Source organism: Drosophila mojavensis, unplaced genomic scaffold (genome assembly GCF_018153725.1).
Source record: "Drosophila mojavensis isolate 15081-1352.22 unplaced genomic scaffold, ASM1815372v1 contig_136, whole genome shotgun sequence".
NCBI lineage: Eukaryota > Metazoa > Arthropoda > Insecta > Diptera > Drosophilidae > Drosophila > Drosophila mojavensis.
Genome location: NW_025318667.1, coordinates 25721013 through 25738880, shown reverse-complemented (window position 1 = coordinate 25738880; position 17868 = coordinate 25721013). Strand labels below are relative to the sequence as shown.

General features: G+C 41.0%; 3 protein-coding genes across 5 annotated transcripts; 2 read left to right on the top strand and 1 right to left on the bottom strand.

Annotated features, from left to right (window-relative positions):
• Positions 1-324: 324 nt before the first annotated feature.
• Positions 325-2148, bottom strand: LOC6584735 (protein GUCD1). Of its 2 annotated transcripts, none has more exons than XM_015161594.3 (3): positions 1286-2148; positions 725-849; positions 325-652 (listed from the first exon to the last, which is right to left on the bottom strand). In XM_015161594.3, the coding sequence occupies exons 1-3, from the start codon at positions 1762-1764 to the stop codon at positions 549-551; spliced, it is 708 nt and encodes a 235-aa protein (XP_015017080.1). In that variant the 5' UTR covers positions 1765-2148; the 3' UTR covers positions 325-548. The 2 variants fall into 2 exon arrangements, with proteins under 2 accessions (XP_015017080.1, XP_002010378.1); XM_002010342.4 differs by having other exon boundaries at positions 725-810; positions 1286-2145.
• Positions 2149-2724: 576 nt separating this feature from the next.
• LOC6584734 lies at positions 2725-10709 on the top strand. The gene is made up of 8 exons (XM_015161251.3): positions 2725-2829; positions 3421-3756; positions 3823-4007; positions 5648-5827; positions 5902-6826; positions 6933-7318; positions 7405-7732; positions 8780-10709. Exons 2-8 carry the CDS (start codon positions 3642-3644, stop codon positions 9388-9390), a joined length of 2730 nt encoding a protein of 909 aa, XP_015016737.1. The 5' UTR covers positions 2725-2829; positions 3421-3641; the 3' UTR covers positions 9391-10709.
• Positions 10710-11194: 485 nt separating this feature from the next.
• LOC6584733 (endoplasmic reticulum chaperone BiP) lies at positions 11195-16906 on the top strand. 2 transcript variants are annotated; one of them, XM_044010078.1, is made up of 3 exons: positions 11195-11472; positions 13634-13836; positions 14128-16906. In XM_044010078.1, the coding sequence occupies exons 2-3, from the start codon at positions 13712-13714 to the stop codon at positions 15971-15973; spliced, it is 1971 nt and encodes a 656-aa protein (XP_043866013.1). In that variant the 5' UTR covers positions 11195-11472; positions 13634-13711; the 3' UTR covers positions 15974-16906. The 2 variants fall into 2 exon arrangements, with proteins under 2 accessions (XP_043866013.1, XP_002010376.1); XM_002010340.4 differs by lacking the exon at positions 11195-11472 and adding an exon at positions 11614-11696.
• Positions 16907-17868: the final 962 nt, after the last annotated feature.

Genomic DNA, 17868 nt, shown 5'->3' with positions numbered 1-17868 from the left:
TTATGTTTCTAATACTATTTTTTTGTATTCGAAAAAGTTCTGAAATACTTGTCTTGCTCTACAAGGGATTATAATATAATATATAACTTGTTGTTGTTGTTCTTTTGATTTTTTGTTTTAAATGGGGACCAACTATTAAATAAATGCTATAACTATACAAAAAAAAACAATACTAAGCTTTGTTTTGCTTGACAACAAAGGTTAACGCAAAAGTGGAAAAAAATAAATATACTTATATATACATATATGTATGCATATATAAATATATACATATATACATACATACATGTATATATATTATATACAACAAAATGAAACAATAAATAAAGTAAGCAAATTATATTGACAACAAAGTTAGTTATTGAAAACTAACGGTACATATAGCTTAGGTACGTCAGATGAAAGGCCAAGCCAAGTACGATCAGATCGCAGTCCTAATACAAGTAAATATCACAAAAGCTAGCAGGTCCAATTTAACAACAACAACTGTGGCAACTGCTGGCCAGGTACAGTATGACATTATGTCGACTCCATCGGCATCCTGGTGTTTACTTTTTGCGTTTCGATTTCTCGAAAATGAATATAATATCCTGATCGGTGCCGAAAGCCGAGCGTGCTGTGTCCATAGAAGCCGGTGAACAGCGGCAAGTATCTGCAATAGATTAGACGATTAGTGAATACATCGATAAGTATAATTTAGTTAATTTCATTGCATCCCACTTACGGCCATCGCGTGTTTCTGGATTGTTATAAAATATTGTATGTGCTTCTGCGTCGTAGCCACATAGCACCACATAGTGTCCAGCAAAACTTTTGTTTTTATTTTGGGCAAAACAGAAGAGATGAAAACTTAACAATAAGCAAAGTGGTTAAAGTGGGTTAATCAAGCCAATTCAAGCACTGAAAGAATGCACAGCCAAGTCACGCTTCAAACGACCGTTGGGCGCCAGCTCACATTCCGATAACAGAACTCTATCGATAATTGAGATCTCGGCATTTCATATGGTAATTTAGCAACTGGATGGATATTAAATGCAAGTGTCTGGCGGTGCCACGGCAAATGACTATGATTGTCTGGTGAGAAGGTTGCATAAGTGATTGCAATTATTATCCAATTCAGTTCATTATTGGCAAGCGGCCTGGACCTTGGCACGTTCTCAGTTCGTTATTAAGATTTCCGTGTCTTTGTTGTGCATTCGGATTATTGCATTGCATTAAGTAGTACGTAAGTAATGTATATATGTATGTATGCACGTAACAAAACAGCTACGTTACGATTACCTACCCAAACTTTTCACGAATCGTACGACGGCACACTTCGCAAATGAGTTGCGAGGCATTTGTTAACAGTATAATTGGTCCATGGCGTGCCAAGTGCATAACAATCGCATGCATGTTCACCGTACGCTGCTGGATGCGCAAGCCTTTCGCAGACGCTTCCTTGAACCTGCGCATCACCCGCTTCTCGTCCTTGTCCAGTACATGTGAATAGTATGAATGCTTCTTGTAACTTGGATCCACGCCAATCGTTTGCGTTAAGTATTCGTGACGCACGTGATAGCGAAGCAGCAGATAACAGAGATCGATTGTCCAGGTGCTGACACCGAAACCTTCATCCTTGCAGATGCTCTCGAAATTGTTTAGGAACTGTTTACGTTGCGATGAGGACAATATCATTAAAATGCAGGTCACCCCGCAATCCCAGTTGAAACGTTGTTGAATGTGCGTAATATTATATTGTTTACTTTGAGGTACAGCGGTCATCGTTGTCAGATGATTCAATTTGTGATTTTAGTTTATTTCTTTCTTTTATTTATTTATTTATTTTTTTTTTTTTTTTTTTTAATTTTTATTATTAAATATATTTATATATTTTTTTGTTATTTTTTGTGGATTTGTGTTTTCGTCTTCAGAATTTGTTGACACGGTGGTACCAAACTCTTTATGTAAACGCTTCCTTCTTACTGGTGTTGTGACTTAAAATGTCCTTGTCAGTCATTAAAATTTTGATTACTACACCAAAGAATTTGGTACCAAGGGATTTCAAAAGCCAAATTTTGAAGACGAAATTGCGAAATGGTGTTCCATTGGTTTCTTTTTATAAACAGATGAGTGTGTAAATCGTAGCAGGCCGACGTAGCGTTGAAATGCTATGTTAAAATTAACAGATGCGTAAGCGCAAAGTGAGTCGCGTAAGTGCAAAAATGAGTAACGATGAGCCAAGCACTGCTCGGCAAGCAGTGCTAAGCAGACAAGTGCTCTTTTCAGCACTTACAATTCCCAATGCGAAGTTATCGGTTCTATTCGATAAGCAAAATTTCTTGCCTTATTTTAAAAATTAGTGCGCATTTTTGCGTAACGGATGGCTAACATTAGAGATGTGCGATACTGTGACTGGGGCCACTGTTAACCTTAAAAATACAAACATCGGCAATTATGATTTTTTTAAATGAAGGCAGAATCCAAGTCCACAATACTTTCAGTTTGACATACAAACAAAACAAAGCACTCTTTTCACTTACTCCTTTCACTACACGCGGATAGGAAACTTTTTAGTTAGAGTAATATTAATTTAAAATGTTTGTAATGTGTTATGTGTATTGTTGAAATTGAAATGAAATAAATGAATTAATGAGTTTTATAATTGAAAGATAAATGTGGTCCTTGGTAATTCATATAAAATGAAATGTAAAGTCCGTTAGTTTCAAGTGCTCTTGAAATATCGCTGCGACACGCTATTTGCGCAAAACTATCGCACATCTCTATCGCATAACATAATACACAAGTGTGCGAATTCCATAAAGTCGCGCACGGCCAGATACGGGTCGGGTAAATATTAAACAATATCAAAATTCTTCTAGATGTAAACGGCAATTGGCATAGAAAATTGAATATTTATGTCAGCGCCGAGACAGGCGGCGGCAACAGTACATCAACAGTGTGTGACAAGTGTGTGTGCTACGTGCAAATATACATATATGTATATATATTTATATATGTAGATATATATATATATATACATATATACATTTCTTACATATGTGTTTCACTATGCATGCTAATATACACATGTGCGTGCCTGTGTGCGAGTGTGTGTGAGTGTGAGAGTGTGACCTTCGCGCAATCATTTAGCTTGGCCGACTTTTGCCAATTATAAAGAAAGTAATAGAGCATCCTGGTCGTCGGCAGACCAGCCCGTCGTCCATCGTCCGTCGTGACCACTGTGCGATGGCAGCGCTGCCAGCTGCTCAATTGTTGGTTGCAGTTGCTGCCAAAGCACATTAAATGGCAACACTCTGGCATTTGATTATGCTGCGACTTAATTAGATTCCGCAGCCACCTGAGAGAGCTTTTAGCAGGGCAGCAACAGCAGCAACAAGCGCATACACTAATGAACTCTACTTATGCTTTGCTTTATAGTTGACAACACCAACACCAACAACGACAACATCAATAACAGCCGCTCTGTGTTAATAGAAGACGCCACGTTCTTTATTGTAAACAAGTCTAGTCAACAAACAGACCAAATGAGCGCACACTCCAGTTAAACCGAGCAGCACAAACCAAATAATCAAACACGACACACACACGCACACATATACACCCACCCACACACATACACACACAGATAGGTCATCAAGATGCGCGTGGTGGCAATGGTGAGTGGCGGCAAGGATAGCTGCTACAACATGATGCAGTGCGTCGCCGAGGGTCACGAAATTGTCGCACTTGCCAATTTGCATCCCAAGGATAGAGGTAATTGCCGATTCGCATACGAGTATATCTCTAGCTTATAGTTAACTCAATTTCTGGCCACTCTAGATGAGCTGGACAGCTTTATGTATCAAACAGTTGGCCACATGGGCATTGAGATACTCGCCAGTGCCATGGGCCTGCCTCTGTATAGGCGCGAGACCAAGGGCAAGAGCTTACAGACCGGCAAACAATATGTGCCCACCGATGATGATGAAGTCGAGGATCTCTACAGTTTGCTGGAAACGTGCAAGGTAAGGCCAAGCCACAAGGAAGACCAATAAATTATTTATAGAGATATATGATTGTGAACATGTATGTATGTGTGTGTTTGGTTGAGTTGGAAAGATTGAGGTTAGAGATTAGCGATTATCGATGCAAATAGCTGACGAATGACGCTAGTGATGACGCTCACCTTTATACCCTGTAGTGCAGTGTGATAGAGGGCATATAAGTATAAGGAACTACTAAGCTTAGCTAATTTATAATCTATCTTAAAGAAATCAAAGAACATTTCAAATGAAATTCAAGAAATTCCACAAAGATACTAAAGATTCTATAGAAACATATATCATGTTACCTTATTACAGGGTATTTGCTGGTGCAGCTTGTCTGTGTGGCCCATGGAAACCTTTGTTGATTGTCTGTAAAAATGTCCTTGAACAAGTTTACGCCCCACCAAACAATTCGAATATAAATTATAATTGCGGAAATTAGTTACACAGTGGGCAAATCGTTTAATCTTATCAAAAATGCCGACAAGCACGTGAACTATGTAGGGCTAGAAGTATATGTATTATATACAATATATTGTACATATATAAATTGATTAGAGCACTCGCTCGATGGCAAAGTACTTGAACTTTAAAGATGCGCCACAGCCAAATGATGCCATAACTAAGTGGGTCATAAATCGAATAACTATTTGATTCATGGCCAAAATAAAAATGAAGTAGAAGCAGGCCTAATTTCACTCTGCTCATAGAGTGTTGCACTTTGAATTGTTTCCACTTGATTGGTTTAGGGTCGTAACTCAGAATCTGTTTGATATATTGGCCTAAAATTTGATATGGGGGCACTTCATAATAATATGTCAAGCTAAATTAAATGAAGCATATGAACAAATAAGATATTCGACTACAGATTATAGCTATATCATAATATGATATATTAAAGTTGGAATTAGTTTGAGCTGAATACGAGTGGAATGCATAGAGAGATATGTATAAAGAAACAGATAATGCTATCTATACCTAACCAAATTTATGATTCTGAATTGCATTAAAAACCATGAAAAAACATCGGTAATGGCCAACTGCTGAATACTTATTCACAGTCAAAAATAATAGAGGATGTCAACAGTGTTTGTGTTTCTATCTCTAAAACTATCAATACAGTTTTTACCAATTTACCACGGCCTAATGAACTTAGATAGATCCACCATATATTTTTTTGTGTTGCCTATGACAGTAATACATTCCAAATATCAGCTCTCATTCAGACATTTCACAAAACCCATATGCTCATTTTACTGTCGTGAATGAGTATGCAAAAACTTTTTTCCCTGGTTTATATAATCAACAATTTGAAAACTATTTAAAGTACTGCAATGAAATTTAGTGTATGATATTCAAAAATAAAATGAATTTGATAAGAACTAAATAGATACATATGTTTATAATATTACATAATATCTATATACATATATATTTGATAATTTGTATTTGAAAAAAGGAAAAGAAAAGAAATAGAATCATTTGTACTATTACATGCATTACATTATGATAGCATCGTCTATAAAAACTATTTATATATGTACATATATACAAACAGATTCATTTATCTAGAGACTAGTTTTATTTAAAGACATTTCGCGTTGCGTTCCATTTGACAGCACGAACTAAACGTGGAGGCGGTTGCTGTTGGTGCCATATTGTCGGATTATCAGCGGGTGCGCGTGGAGAACGTCTGCAGCCGGCTGAACCTGATATCCCTGGCCTATTTGTGGAGGAGAGATCAGACTGAACTGCTGCAGGAGATGATTGACTGTCAGGTGCACGCCATTATCATCAAGGTAAACCGAATGATGCACTCATCATGATCCATCTCATTCAGTTGAGCTCTGCCCATTTCCATTCATTTCCATAGGTGGCCGCATTGGGCCTGGTGCCGGATCGTCATTTGGGCAAATCGTTGCGTGAGATGCAAACGCATCTGCTGAAGATGCGGGACAAGTATGGATTGAATGTGTGCGGCGAGGGTGGGGAATATGAGACATTCACGCTGGACTGTCCGCTGTTCAAGCAGCGCATCGTGGTCGAGGATATACAGACGATAATTAGCAGCGCGGATCCCATCTGTCCCGTTGGCTACATTAACTTTACGAAGCTATCGCTGCAGCCGAAGGAGCCAAATGCCGGCGGCGATGTGGTCTTTGTGAAGAAGTCCCTCGACTACATAACCGATCTCAATGAGTCCACGTACAGCGATCTGAGCGATCCGGACTTCAGTGAAACGGAACTGGAGCTGATTGAGAAGGAGACGCGTCTGCGCGAATCGCTCAGCCAGAACGAGCTAATATCGCGCAGCAATTCGTTCGGCCGGCACTTGGCCACATCATCGTCCTCGCCGATACCCATTGTAACGAAGAGCGCCAGCGTCGACGAGCCCATACCGACGGCCAGCTGCATAACGGGCAGCGCTTCGCTGCTGCTGCTCGGGAATGCGAATGCGAATGCGAATCAGTCGACCTCCGCATCCGCATCCGCACTGGCATTGGGCGGGACAGGCGGCGTAGGCGGCGCATTGCAGGCGAACAGCTGCTGCGGCTTCGGCAGCTCCCATCCATTGGGTAGCAGCACGGCCGCCGTGTGCGGCTCGCTGTCGCTGGCCATCTCCTCGCTTGGGCTGAGCACCACGCAGTGCAACAATAATGCGGCGACGACGACGATGCCAACGGGTCTCACCCAGCCGCCCAGTCCCATGAAATACGAGCGGGAATTCCGTCCTCTGGCCAACCAGGCCAGGGCGGCCATCAATGCCAAGGGCTGGATGTGGCTGGCGGGCATACAGGGTAACCAGCAGCACTTACAGACACTAACCCATAATCGATACGCAATATCCAGATGGCACCGTTACTCATGTTCGCTTGTCTCTCTCCCTCTCGTTGTCTCTACTAGGATGCGCCGCCAGCATGGAGCTGGGCATGCAACAGGCGTTGACTACGCTGCGCGACCTGTGCACCAGCAATGGCTACGAGCTGCAGGACCTGTGCTTCACCACGCTCTACGTGAGATCCATAGCCGAGTATCCCGCTCTCAACAGCATCTATTTGCAATCGTTTGGCTTTCACAATCCACCGACGCGAGTCTGTGTCGAGTGCCCGCTGCCGGATGACTGTCATGTGGTCATGGAGGCCATTGCGCACCGAGCGCCTGCCAACCACAGTGGCGACGATAGCGAGGAGACGCAGCTGCTGCTCAATGGCCGTCGCAATACGATGCATGTCCAGGGCATATCCCATTGGGCGCCAGCCAACATCGGACCCTACAGTCAGTCCACACGAGTGAGTCACACAAAGAGACAGACAGATGAGAGAGAAAGAGAGAGAGACGAATGGAGTGTGAAACTAATTTCTGTTCGCTTTTGCAGATTGGCGACATCACCTACATCTCGGGCCAAATTGCCCTCGTCCCGGGCAGCATGACAATCATTGAGGGCGGCATTCGGCCCCAATGCAAACTCGCATTGCGTCACATCAGTCGCATTGCCAAGGCAATGAATGCCCAGGGCCAGCTGCGCGATGTCGTCCATGGCATTTGCTTTGTCACCCATCCCGCCTTCATTGGCGAGGCGCGACGGCAGTGGGAGCGACGCACCACGAATGCCATCATGGATTATATTGTGCTGCCGGCGCTGCCTCGCGAGGCCCTCGTCGAGTGGCAGGTGTGGGCGCACACCCACAATGATCGTTTCGACTGTAAGTGGTTTAAGCACGCTCCGAGCCATAGGCATTGAAATTTATATTGAGCTTGAACTGGAAATGCAGTTTCTATATTAAAATATTTTATATGTAGTATATATGTGTATTTAAATCAATCTTGTCACAGCCCTATCATAGGAATTGTAATCTGTATTGAGCTTGAGAACATAGTACGAATTAGAAATGTAGATGATATATTTTTTGTATATATATATATATAAGCCAATCTTGTTAGAGCCTTGTCATAGACATTGCAATATCTACTAAGCTAGTCCCAGTTAGAAATGTAGATTAATGATAATAATAGATTATAGATTATGTATCATATCATAGGCATTGAAATTTGTATTGAGCATAGTCTGAGAATAGAATACTCTTATTGTATGTGTATATAGATCATTGTTGCATGGTAAATGTGATAGGCTTGTATTAAGCTATTCAGAAATTTAGTTTATTTTTTATGTTAGTAGAATCTCATAGCCATATCATAAGCATTGCAAGTTGTATTAGGCCTGAGCATAGTATTAAATGATAATGATAATTGATTATGCATATTATTATATGCGTATATATAAACCAATCATATCATAGCAATTTACCAAAGATTATGTATGTTTATTATTTATGTCTTCAGTTGCAATGCGTTTAATTATAGTTGCTTATTATGTATATATATGATGCATATTTATATAGAAATTACTTCGTAAGTAAGTAAGAAGAAGAAACTTGAACATACATTGAAGAACTAGAAATTTCTTTTAAATTCAACGTAATCTTGAAGAACGAGAACTTTGATTTATAGTATTGATAACTGATTTGCGTATACCTATCTTATCACATAGTCATATAACACAGTTCATTAAGCTTGTGTTATATATATGAGTTATGTGCATATTGTATATTATAAACATGTTGGCTCAGAGAGCTGATTTCAAATTGCAGGAAAGACACTTCAAGATTGTAAGCATTCAAGCCTCAATTGTTGTTTGCCAAATATTTAATGATTTCAATTCCTATTTAATTGTCTTCGGTTTACTCTTTCAGACGAGGAGACTGGCTGTTCGGTTAGCGATTATACCATCTCGATACGACGTCGCTGGAACTACGAGAACAATTGTGCGGCCATTGTTTGCTATGTGGCAACTGGCTTGGCCTCATCCACCACACAGTTGACGCAGCTGAGCGACGACGTGCTGGGCAACCATTACCGGCTGGCCCAGAGCCTCAGCGCTGAGAATCTGGACGAGATACTCACCTATATTGTGAATCGGCTGCTGAAGGACTATCCATTGGCCAAGCGGCAACAGCAGCAGCAGCAGCAGCAACAACATCTACTATTGCAGCGTGAAGCTGAGGAGCAGACGGCGCTTAACACTGCCACGCCCACCGAGCCAATGTCACTGCCACTGCAGCCCGGCGGCGCTGGGGATCAACAGCAGGGGGCAACAGCAGCTGCGTCCACATTGCCAGCGATACACCTGAAGCTGTTCTATCAGGTGAACGCCGCCCCGCCCACGGATCTGCTGTTGCAGGCGTTGCACGACTTCCGCCACAAATGCCAAGAAATGGCAGCGATAGTGTATACGGTACTTCCGGCGTGCAGCCTACACAATTTCAGTACGTTCCTGTCCATATGCGGAGTGCGGCACGAGTGAAGAGAGCGTAAAGCGAAGAGCGATGCGAGAGTGGGAGAGAGATAGAGATAGAGAAAGTTTAAAGCAAGCACGCACACACAGACACACATTCACACACACAGACACACACACACACACACACACACACAAAACACAAAGAACGCTAAACTAAGAATGCAGGCGTAGGCACGCCCATTTGTTGATATTGTTAACTAGCCTGTATATCTTATAAACTATATATATATATATATTTACTACAACTATTTACAAATGCAAAGCCAGTCAATGAGATTCTAGTTATTTACCAATTGTTTCGGACCAATAACTATCACAACAACAACAACAAGAACAAAAACAACTGCAACTATTTTATGGCAACTCAAAGCGTTTCAAAACATTTAAAGAAGAAAACACCAAATCTTAAACTTAAACAATTTACCACGAGCCACTAAAAGGAAAAGCAAAAACGAAACTCGAATTAAAATTTAAAGTTTGAAACAAGAAGAAGAAAAAAAAACATAATTTTTATGCACTGAACTTAAGTCCAAAATGTAAAACTGTAAAACAGTTAGCTATTAACTTTTATCACTAACTGTACTCGTCTAACTGTTTTTTCGATGTGCTTCTCATGATTTATTTTTTGTCTCTCTCTCTTTCCCTTTAATTTAACTCAACTTTTTGAATGAGATTAGCTCAGTTTTTTGACCAAAACTTAGCTTTTACAAAGAAAAAGAAGAAAAAATGAATATGAAGAGAGAAAAAGAGAAACAGCAACAATTGTAATTTAAATATTTATATAGCGAAATGCGCTAATTTGTTTTTTTACTTTTAATTATTTTTGAAAATTTATTAATAATACCCCTATGCCATATAAGATTGTTTTTTAACTCATTTTTTAATGCAAACTATAAATAACGTCACAATTTTGCCTAGTTGCCTTTATATGTATATATATGTATCTATGTATGTATAAAGATATCGCAAGCTAAATAGTCCATTGAGTCTGGCTTAGATTCGGCCAGATGATAAACCCAATCTCAGAAGCTTAGCGAACTTTTATCTCCCCCAGGCCCCTCCACCCTTCGTCCCATTTAGTCAGTGTAAACAAATTGTTAATATTCAATTCAATTGACATATAGCACGAAAAGTTGAAGTCAACTTTTGGTAAAACTCAATTGTATGTTGGACGATTATTAAATGCTATTATTGTTATGAAAAAAAAATTATAAAAAGAAAAAAAAAAAACAAAAACAAAAAAACAAAACCAAAACAAAATGGAAAAAAAGATATTGATATCGATTGTGTGTCATTAAACATTCATAAAACTAAATCAAACAAAATATGGGCGTTTCTTTTGCTTATCTGCAATCATGAAATTTCGAGATTCATCTCGACTGACGGTACTTTATGGTGTTTCATACAGAATGCATGCGAGCATATACTGGATAGACCTGCGATTCAAACCATTGCGCCAAGTACACGTCACTGTTTGCCAAAAAAGAAAACAAAAAATTATTTTTACCAGAGCAACATGTATTTGAAAATGCAGCGAGAGAGAGAGTGAATGAGAGTGCGCGCTCTTTCAGTCGGCGTCATCAGCCTTGATAATGACGAAATGAGCGCAACAAACAAAAAACAACTAAGCAAAGCAGAGTAAAGCTTTTGACAACACATTCTCTCTTTTCAGCGCGGGCCAATCAGCGATTGCGGTCAGTCTAACGAAACACCAATCAGAATTGCACCAGACGCTGACGTGGTCGACACGTCAGAGCGTAAACAACGCGGGCAAATAAATAGCCCGGCATTTCAGAGAGCGACCAACAGTTTCCAAACAGACAGCAAAGAAGTAACAAATCGGTATATAGAAAAACGCCACTCCGTTGGAATACAAAATACACTACGTACAAGCAACAATAAGAGGAATATACATTTTTTTTTTAATATTCTTATATATAAACAAATTCTGTGACTGTGAAACCGTGTACAAAAGTAATTAATAATCGAAGCCAAAAAAGAAAGACAAAGCATCAAAGTGACAAAATACTTATATTTAAATAAGTTAATTTTGTATGAAGTGCTCAAAATTAGTTTAAGTTAGAAAAAGTAAGTATTTAAAAATCAGTTTGAAAGCTAACAATCGATAACATTTTAAGTGCCTAGAGCTTTGCAACTCTGCAGCAAAGTTAACACTGACGTGTCTTTGTACACCGTCGCATGTGTGTGTGTATGTGTGTGCGACCGAAATGAAAGCGCCGGCCGAAAGCATTCAGCAATATTCTTTCAGTACTGTTTCAAACGTCAAGAGAGCAAATTTAAGAAAGAAAAAAGTAAGCTTTTAATAAGTCAAATTTCAAGTGGTAAATTAAATAAAACCTCATTAAGCATTCAATCGAATGCAAGCTATCAAGGTCTTTCCCACCGGACTCATTCAGAAGAATAAAAATGAAATTTAAAGGCATTGATATAGGCAAAGCTAATCCCCATGTGTGGGGTTGTTGCCGAAGTCGCCATGTTGGCAATGTGGCTCCAAAATTGTCTGATTTTAGGGAACAAAATTCAAGAGTATAGGCGAAGCACATGTAGTGGGTGCAACGGCATGCGTGCAAGACAACATTTAATATTAATACATATATTGTGTGTCTGAGTTTAACGACGTCACAGAGTGGGGCCAACTCCCAGGCCCCCTTGGCTCCCCCTGGCATGACGTGTAGCGCGAAGCACTGGCCGATGTCAAGGCGTGCATAATTAACATACATATGTATATTGTTGAATGGACCGTAGCAGAAATTAACATAGCATCTCATTCATTTGCCAATTGGTAACAAAGTTCATTCACATTCGAACCGGCCGGCTGCAATATGCAATATGCTTATGTATGTACTATACATATATACATACATACGCATATGAGGAATATTTTCAATTTCTAGAACTTGGCCACACAGCTGTGAACTTCTTGCGCTGCCACCACGCTGCATTATTATCTGCTTCCGTTGCTGACATGGCAGCACTTGATTTAAATCAAGGCGATAACAAATAATTGCAATATCAAAATAATAACTCAATTTAAATACAAACACACTCACACGCACACACACACAGACCGACAGACAGTATAGCACAGTATATATAGATATGCGCCTGCGCCGACTTATCGGTGGCTGCTGCTGCTGCTGCTGCTGCTGGCAGACGTCTCTGCATTCTAGCAGCTCTGGCACTCATTCAATCAGCTTTGTACACGTCATTTCAAAAAACAAAGATCCCCAAGCGTTATTCGGTTCCATAGCTAACAAAAGTACACGTCGTCAGAAAAGCATAAAGGGCGATTACTGACTTAGTTTATACATAGTTTTTCGGGCAAAAACATAAAACGTGAGTAAAGCGAACCAAACTAACACAGCTGTGCAAATTGATGGCGTTTGCTGCCGGCAGAAGACGCCGACGTTCGCCCCAACTTTCACCGGACGGGGCGTGTGAGTGTGCCTGTGTATGTGTGAATTGTTTGAACTGCCATACAATTGCAATTGGATTTTCTTGTTTCGTTATTGGGCCACTTATTGCGTATGCAGAACTCGACGAGAATGACAATAAGAAATTTCTATAAAAAAATAATAGCTGAAGAGAGAAGTTCAGCAAAAGCAAAACCAGTTTTATTTTTTGTTCAGCTCTTGCACACTCATGTGAATGTAGCCGGCAACTGAATTTGTGCTCAACTAGAGAGCGAATTGTAGATAGGTAGAGAGAAAGAGAGAGTGTGAGTGAGAGTCTGTAGGTTTGAGCTTATGGCGGCAGCAGAAAGAACCAGAAAAATGTTACCACGTATACAAAAATTCTACAGCAGCGTTGGCAGAGCCGCGGCGTCGGTCAATGTCAGTGAGGCGAACTGAGCTGAGCAGAGCCGCGCCGGGGAGCATTAAACAGTTGTTAAACGTTTATCTGTCGAGCCAGACGTTTTGTGTTCACAGCTGCTATCTTCAGGTAGTTTTAGGTACGCGTTGGTTTGCCTTCATATGAAGCACATATAAAATATTTTAAGGCCGCTGCCATAAATTCTGTTAGGCTGTAACTTCAATGACTGTCAAAAGTAGCACACATAACAGTATTACCTGTTGCCAACGTCAGCGTTTCTTTTGTTCTGCCTACGCGCTCTCTTTCGCTTAACTCTCTCTCCCGCTTGACGCGTGTGTTGACGTGTACAAAAAAATGTCAAGCTAAGCTTGTGTTCCTTTAATTAATCATCAATTTTATCTTAATCTCGTTGCAGTTTTTTTTGTTTGGTGTCACAGACAGCATCAAAGCTAGTTAATAATACTTAATAAAACACTAGAAGAAAACTGCCACAATGAAGTTGTGCATATTACTGGCTGTTGTGGCCTTTGTAGGCCTGTCGCTCGGCGAGGAAAAGAAAGAGAAGGACAAGGAGCTAGGCACCGTTATTGGCATTGACCTGGGAACCACATACTCATGGTAAGTTTTGCGCCATTTCGCTTCGGGCGTTGCCAGATTGGGAAAGAATATTTTATTGGATTTCAATAATACCAAAAAATTAGAATACTATTGGAATTGCAAGTCAATTGGACTCAAATCGTTTTCTAGAATTTATAACCCAATTGGACGTCATTTTAAACAGCAATTTGAATCTTGTTGGAGTCGCACAACGTATTCTAATTGGGATGTGCAAATCTTATTCTACCATATTATTATATACAGTAATAAAAATAGACTCGATATTAATAAAGTTTTGTTTTTTGTTTGCAGCGTTGGCGTTTACAAAAATGGACGCGTTGAGATTATTGCCAACGATCAGGGTAATCGCATCACGCCTTCCTACGTCGCCTTCACAGCTGATGGCGAGCGTCTGATCGGTGATGCCGCTAAGAATCAGTTGACCACAAATCCAGAGAACACCGTCTTCGACGCGAAGCGTTTGATCGGCCGTGAATGGTCGGACACAAATGTGCAGCACGATATCAAATTCTTCCCATTCAAGGTGGTAGAGAAGAACTCCAAGCCACACATTAGCGTTGACACATCCCAGGGCGCCAAGATCTTTGCCCCCGAGGAGATCTCTGCCATGGTTCTCGGCAAAATGAAGGAGACGGCCGAAGCCTACCTGGGCAAAAAGGTCACCCACGCCGTCGTCACTGTGCCCGCCTACTTCAACGATGCCCAGCGACAGGCGACAAAGGATGCTGGCGTCATTGCCGGCCTGCAGGTGATGCGCATCATCAACGAACCGACCGCAGCTGCCATTGCCTACGGCCTGGACAAGAAGGAGGGCGAGAAGAACGTGCTGGTCTTCGATTTGGGCGGCGGTACCTTCGATGTCTCCCTGCTGACCATCGACAACGGCGTCTTCGAGGTGGTGGCCACCAACGGCGACACTCACTTGGGCGGTGAGGACTTCGATCAGCGTGTCATGGACCACTTCATCAAGTTGTACAAGAAGAAGAAGGGCAAGGACATCCGCAAGGACAATCGTGCCGTCCAGAAGCTGCGTCGTGAGGTCGAGAAGGCTAAGCGTGCCCTCTCCGGCTCCCACCAAGTCCGCATTGAAATTGAGTCCTTCTTCGAGGGTGATGACTTCTCCGAGACGCTGACCCGTGCCAAGTTCGAGGAGCTGAATCTGGATCTGTTCCGTTCGACTCTGAAGCCCGTCCAGAAGGTGTTGGAGGATGCGGACATGAACAAAAAGGACGTGCACGAGATTGTGCTTGTTGGCGGCTCTACTCGTATTCCCAAGGTCCAGCAGCTCGTTAAGGACTTCTTTGGCGGCAAGGAACCATCCCGTGGCATCAACCCCGATGAAGCCGTTGCCTACGGTGCCGCCGTTCAGGCTGGCGTTCTCTCCGGCGAACAGGACACCGATGCCATCGTCTTGCTCGATGTCAATCCATTGACCATGGGTATTGAGACCGTTGGCGGCGTGATGACCAAGCTGATCCCGCGCAACACAGTCATCCCCACCAAGAAGTCGCAAGTGTTCTCCACGGCCTCCGACAACCAGCACACCGTCACCATCCAGGTGTATGAGGGCGAGCGTCCCATGACCAAGGACAACCATTTGCTGGGCAAATTCGATCTGACTGGCATTCCCCCAGCGCCACGTGGCATTCCCCAGATCGAGGTTTCCTTTGAGATCGACGCCAACGGTATTCTGCAGGTGAGCGCTGAGGACAAGGGCACCGGCAACAAGGAGAAGATCGTGATCACCAACGACCAGAACCGCCTTACGCCCGAGGACATCGATCGCATGATCCACGATGCCGAGAAGTTCGCCGATGAGGACAAGAAGCTGAAGGAGCGCGTCGAGTCGCGCAACGAGCTGGAATCGTATGCGTACAGCCTGAAGAACCAAATCGGCGACAAGGAGAAATTGGGCGCCAAGCTCAGCGAGGACGAGAAGACCAAGCTGGAGTCGGCCATCGATGAGTCGATCAAGTGGCTCGAACAGAACCCAGACGCCGATCCCGAGGAGTACAAGAAGCAGAAGAAGGATCTGGAGGCTATCGTGCAACCGGTGATTGCCAAGCTCTACCAGGGCACAGGCGGTGCTCCCCCACCAGAGGGCGACTCTGGCGACGATCTCAAGGATGAGCTGTAAGGCGTCCTCGAGTCGAGCAACTTGTCCGGAATGGATTATATATAAATAGTTTTCGCAGTAGAAGTAAATCAGACTGATTAAACAATTAAAATGAGAACTTAATCGCAAGCAACAACACAACAACCGCAACAACAACAACAACAATAGGAATGCAAACCCCAAAGCAAAAAATGGAATGGAGATACGGAAATTATGAAGAATAAGAATTCTGAAACTAGTTTTTGCTCGCAATTTCTTAAACCTCACGCTAAATTCCTAGTAGCCCAAAATTTGTTTAGCAATTTTTTTTTTTTTTTTTTTTTTTTTTAATTTTTAGTGTGATCTTAAAGTATTTCTTTCGACCCTGGCAAAGCACTATAGCAGGAGAGCGAATGAGAGATATAGAAAAAGGGAGAAGAAACGAAAAAGAGAGTTCATTTAGAAAAAGAAGACAGTGTGTTGTGTGTTCCTCCTTCAAAGCCCATAAATAAGGCCAATGGCCGATAGTAAACAGTGAAAAGAAAAATGATATAAGCAAAAAATGAAACACACACACAATATATATAACTGTATATTTTTTGATAATGAGGAATCACAAATCATATAGGTTAGCCTACGAGTTATAATCTTATTAAGAACTAAAAAGAAAAAAAGAAAAAAGGAATGAAAAAACAATAAAAAATTAATACAAGTATGAGAGAAAATGTTATATGTATAAGAGTGCGTAACTAGAGCTAGAGACAGACAGTGAGATGATGAGCGGGACAAAAATCAAGAGTGCTGCGGGGCAATTAGAAAACGAATATAAAGAGGATAAAAATGTTTAATTGAAATTCAGGCAGAGCAAAAATAAATGCAAGAAAACATAAAACAAAATTAATAATAATAATGGATTCTTCGATTTTAAGAAGAACCTTATAATTTATTTAAAAATAAAAATAAATACAAAAACTATTTATACAAACCTTTTCATTTCCACTTGGCCAGCCCAGCAAAGAAATCATTGCATACAAACCTCTTCTATCTTATCTGTAAAGTACGAGAAATTTCTCAATGATATCTCAAAAATTGTCGTTAGGTCTGTTTTGTTTTTAAATATTTATTCTTTTATTTTCTGCTCTTGTTTTTGTTTTGCGAATTTCATATTCCTTGCGCATTCAGATTTCAGTTTGTTCAGGCTTTACTTTCTTAGTTTTTATTTCTTTATTTTTTGGAGCACTTCGCATTGCACTTTTACCGATTCGCATATATGTATATGTGTGTATATATATGTGTGTTTGTTTGTTTGTTTGTATACATGTACATATATTTAGTACGATTCAGTTTTCAGTTACTGCATTACGAGTAATCTTAATTATCTTAAATACATTAAAAAAATACATAAAATATTTGTTTTGTTTAATTCTTTAAATTGTATATAAATAAGCTAACGGTATATTTATATTTTTGTTTTTTTTATTGTGTACATATGTATTTCTCTATATACTTATATACGTATGCACTCTCAGATATCGAAATGCGAAACGACTTCGACTTTTCGACAGTTCGGCTCACTTAGTTGTTGTTGTTGTTGCTGCTGCTGTTGGGTTGTTACTGTAACGGTTTCTGGCTCTGCGGTTCCCTTTTAGGCACATTTTCTAATGATTCTGCTCAAGCTAACAAGTTTTGAAATTAAATGAAAAAGTGTGGTGGCAACGCCACGTTGCCAGGCTGGCAGCACCTCACGGCAAGGCCACTCGATAAATTAATAAAGTGCTTAATAGATTTATCGATCAATCACACCAATCTGTCGCGCATCGCATATCAAGCTGGCAACTCTCCCGCCATTCACATTTAACGCGAAGATCATTTGACAAGCGCATCAAACTGTTAACTTAACGACACAAACAATAGTAAATGGGCCTAACGTCTCAATT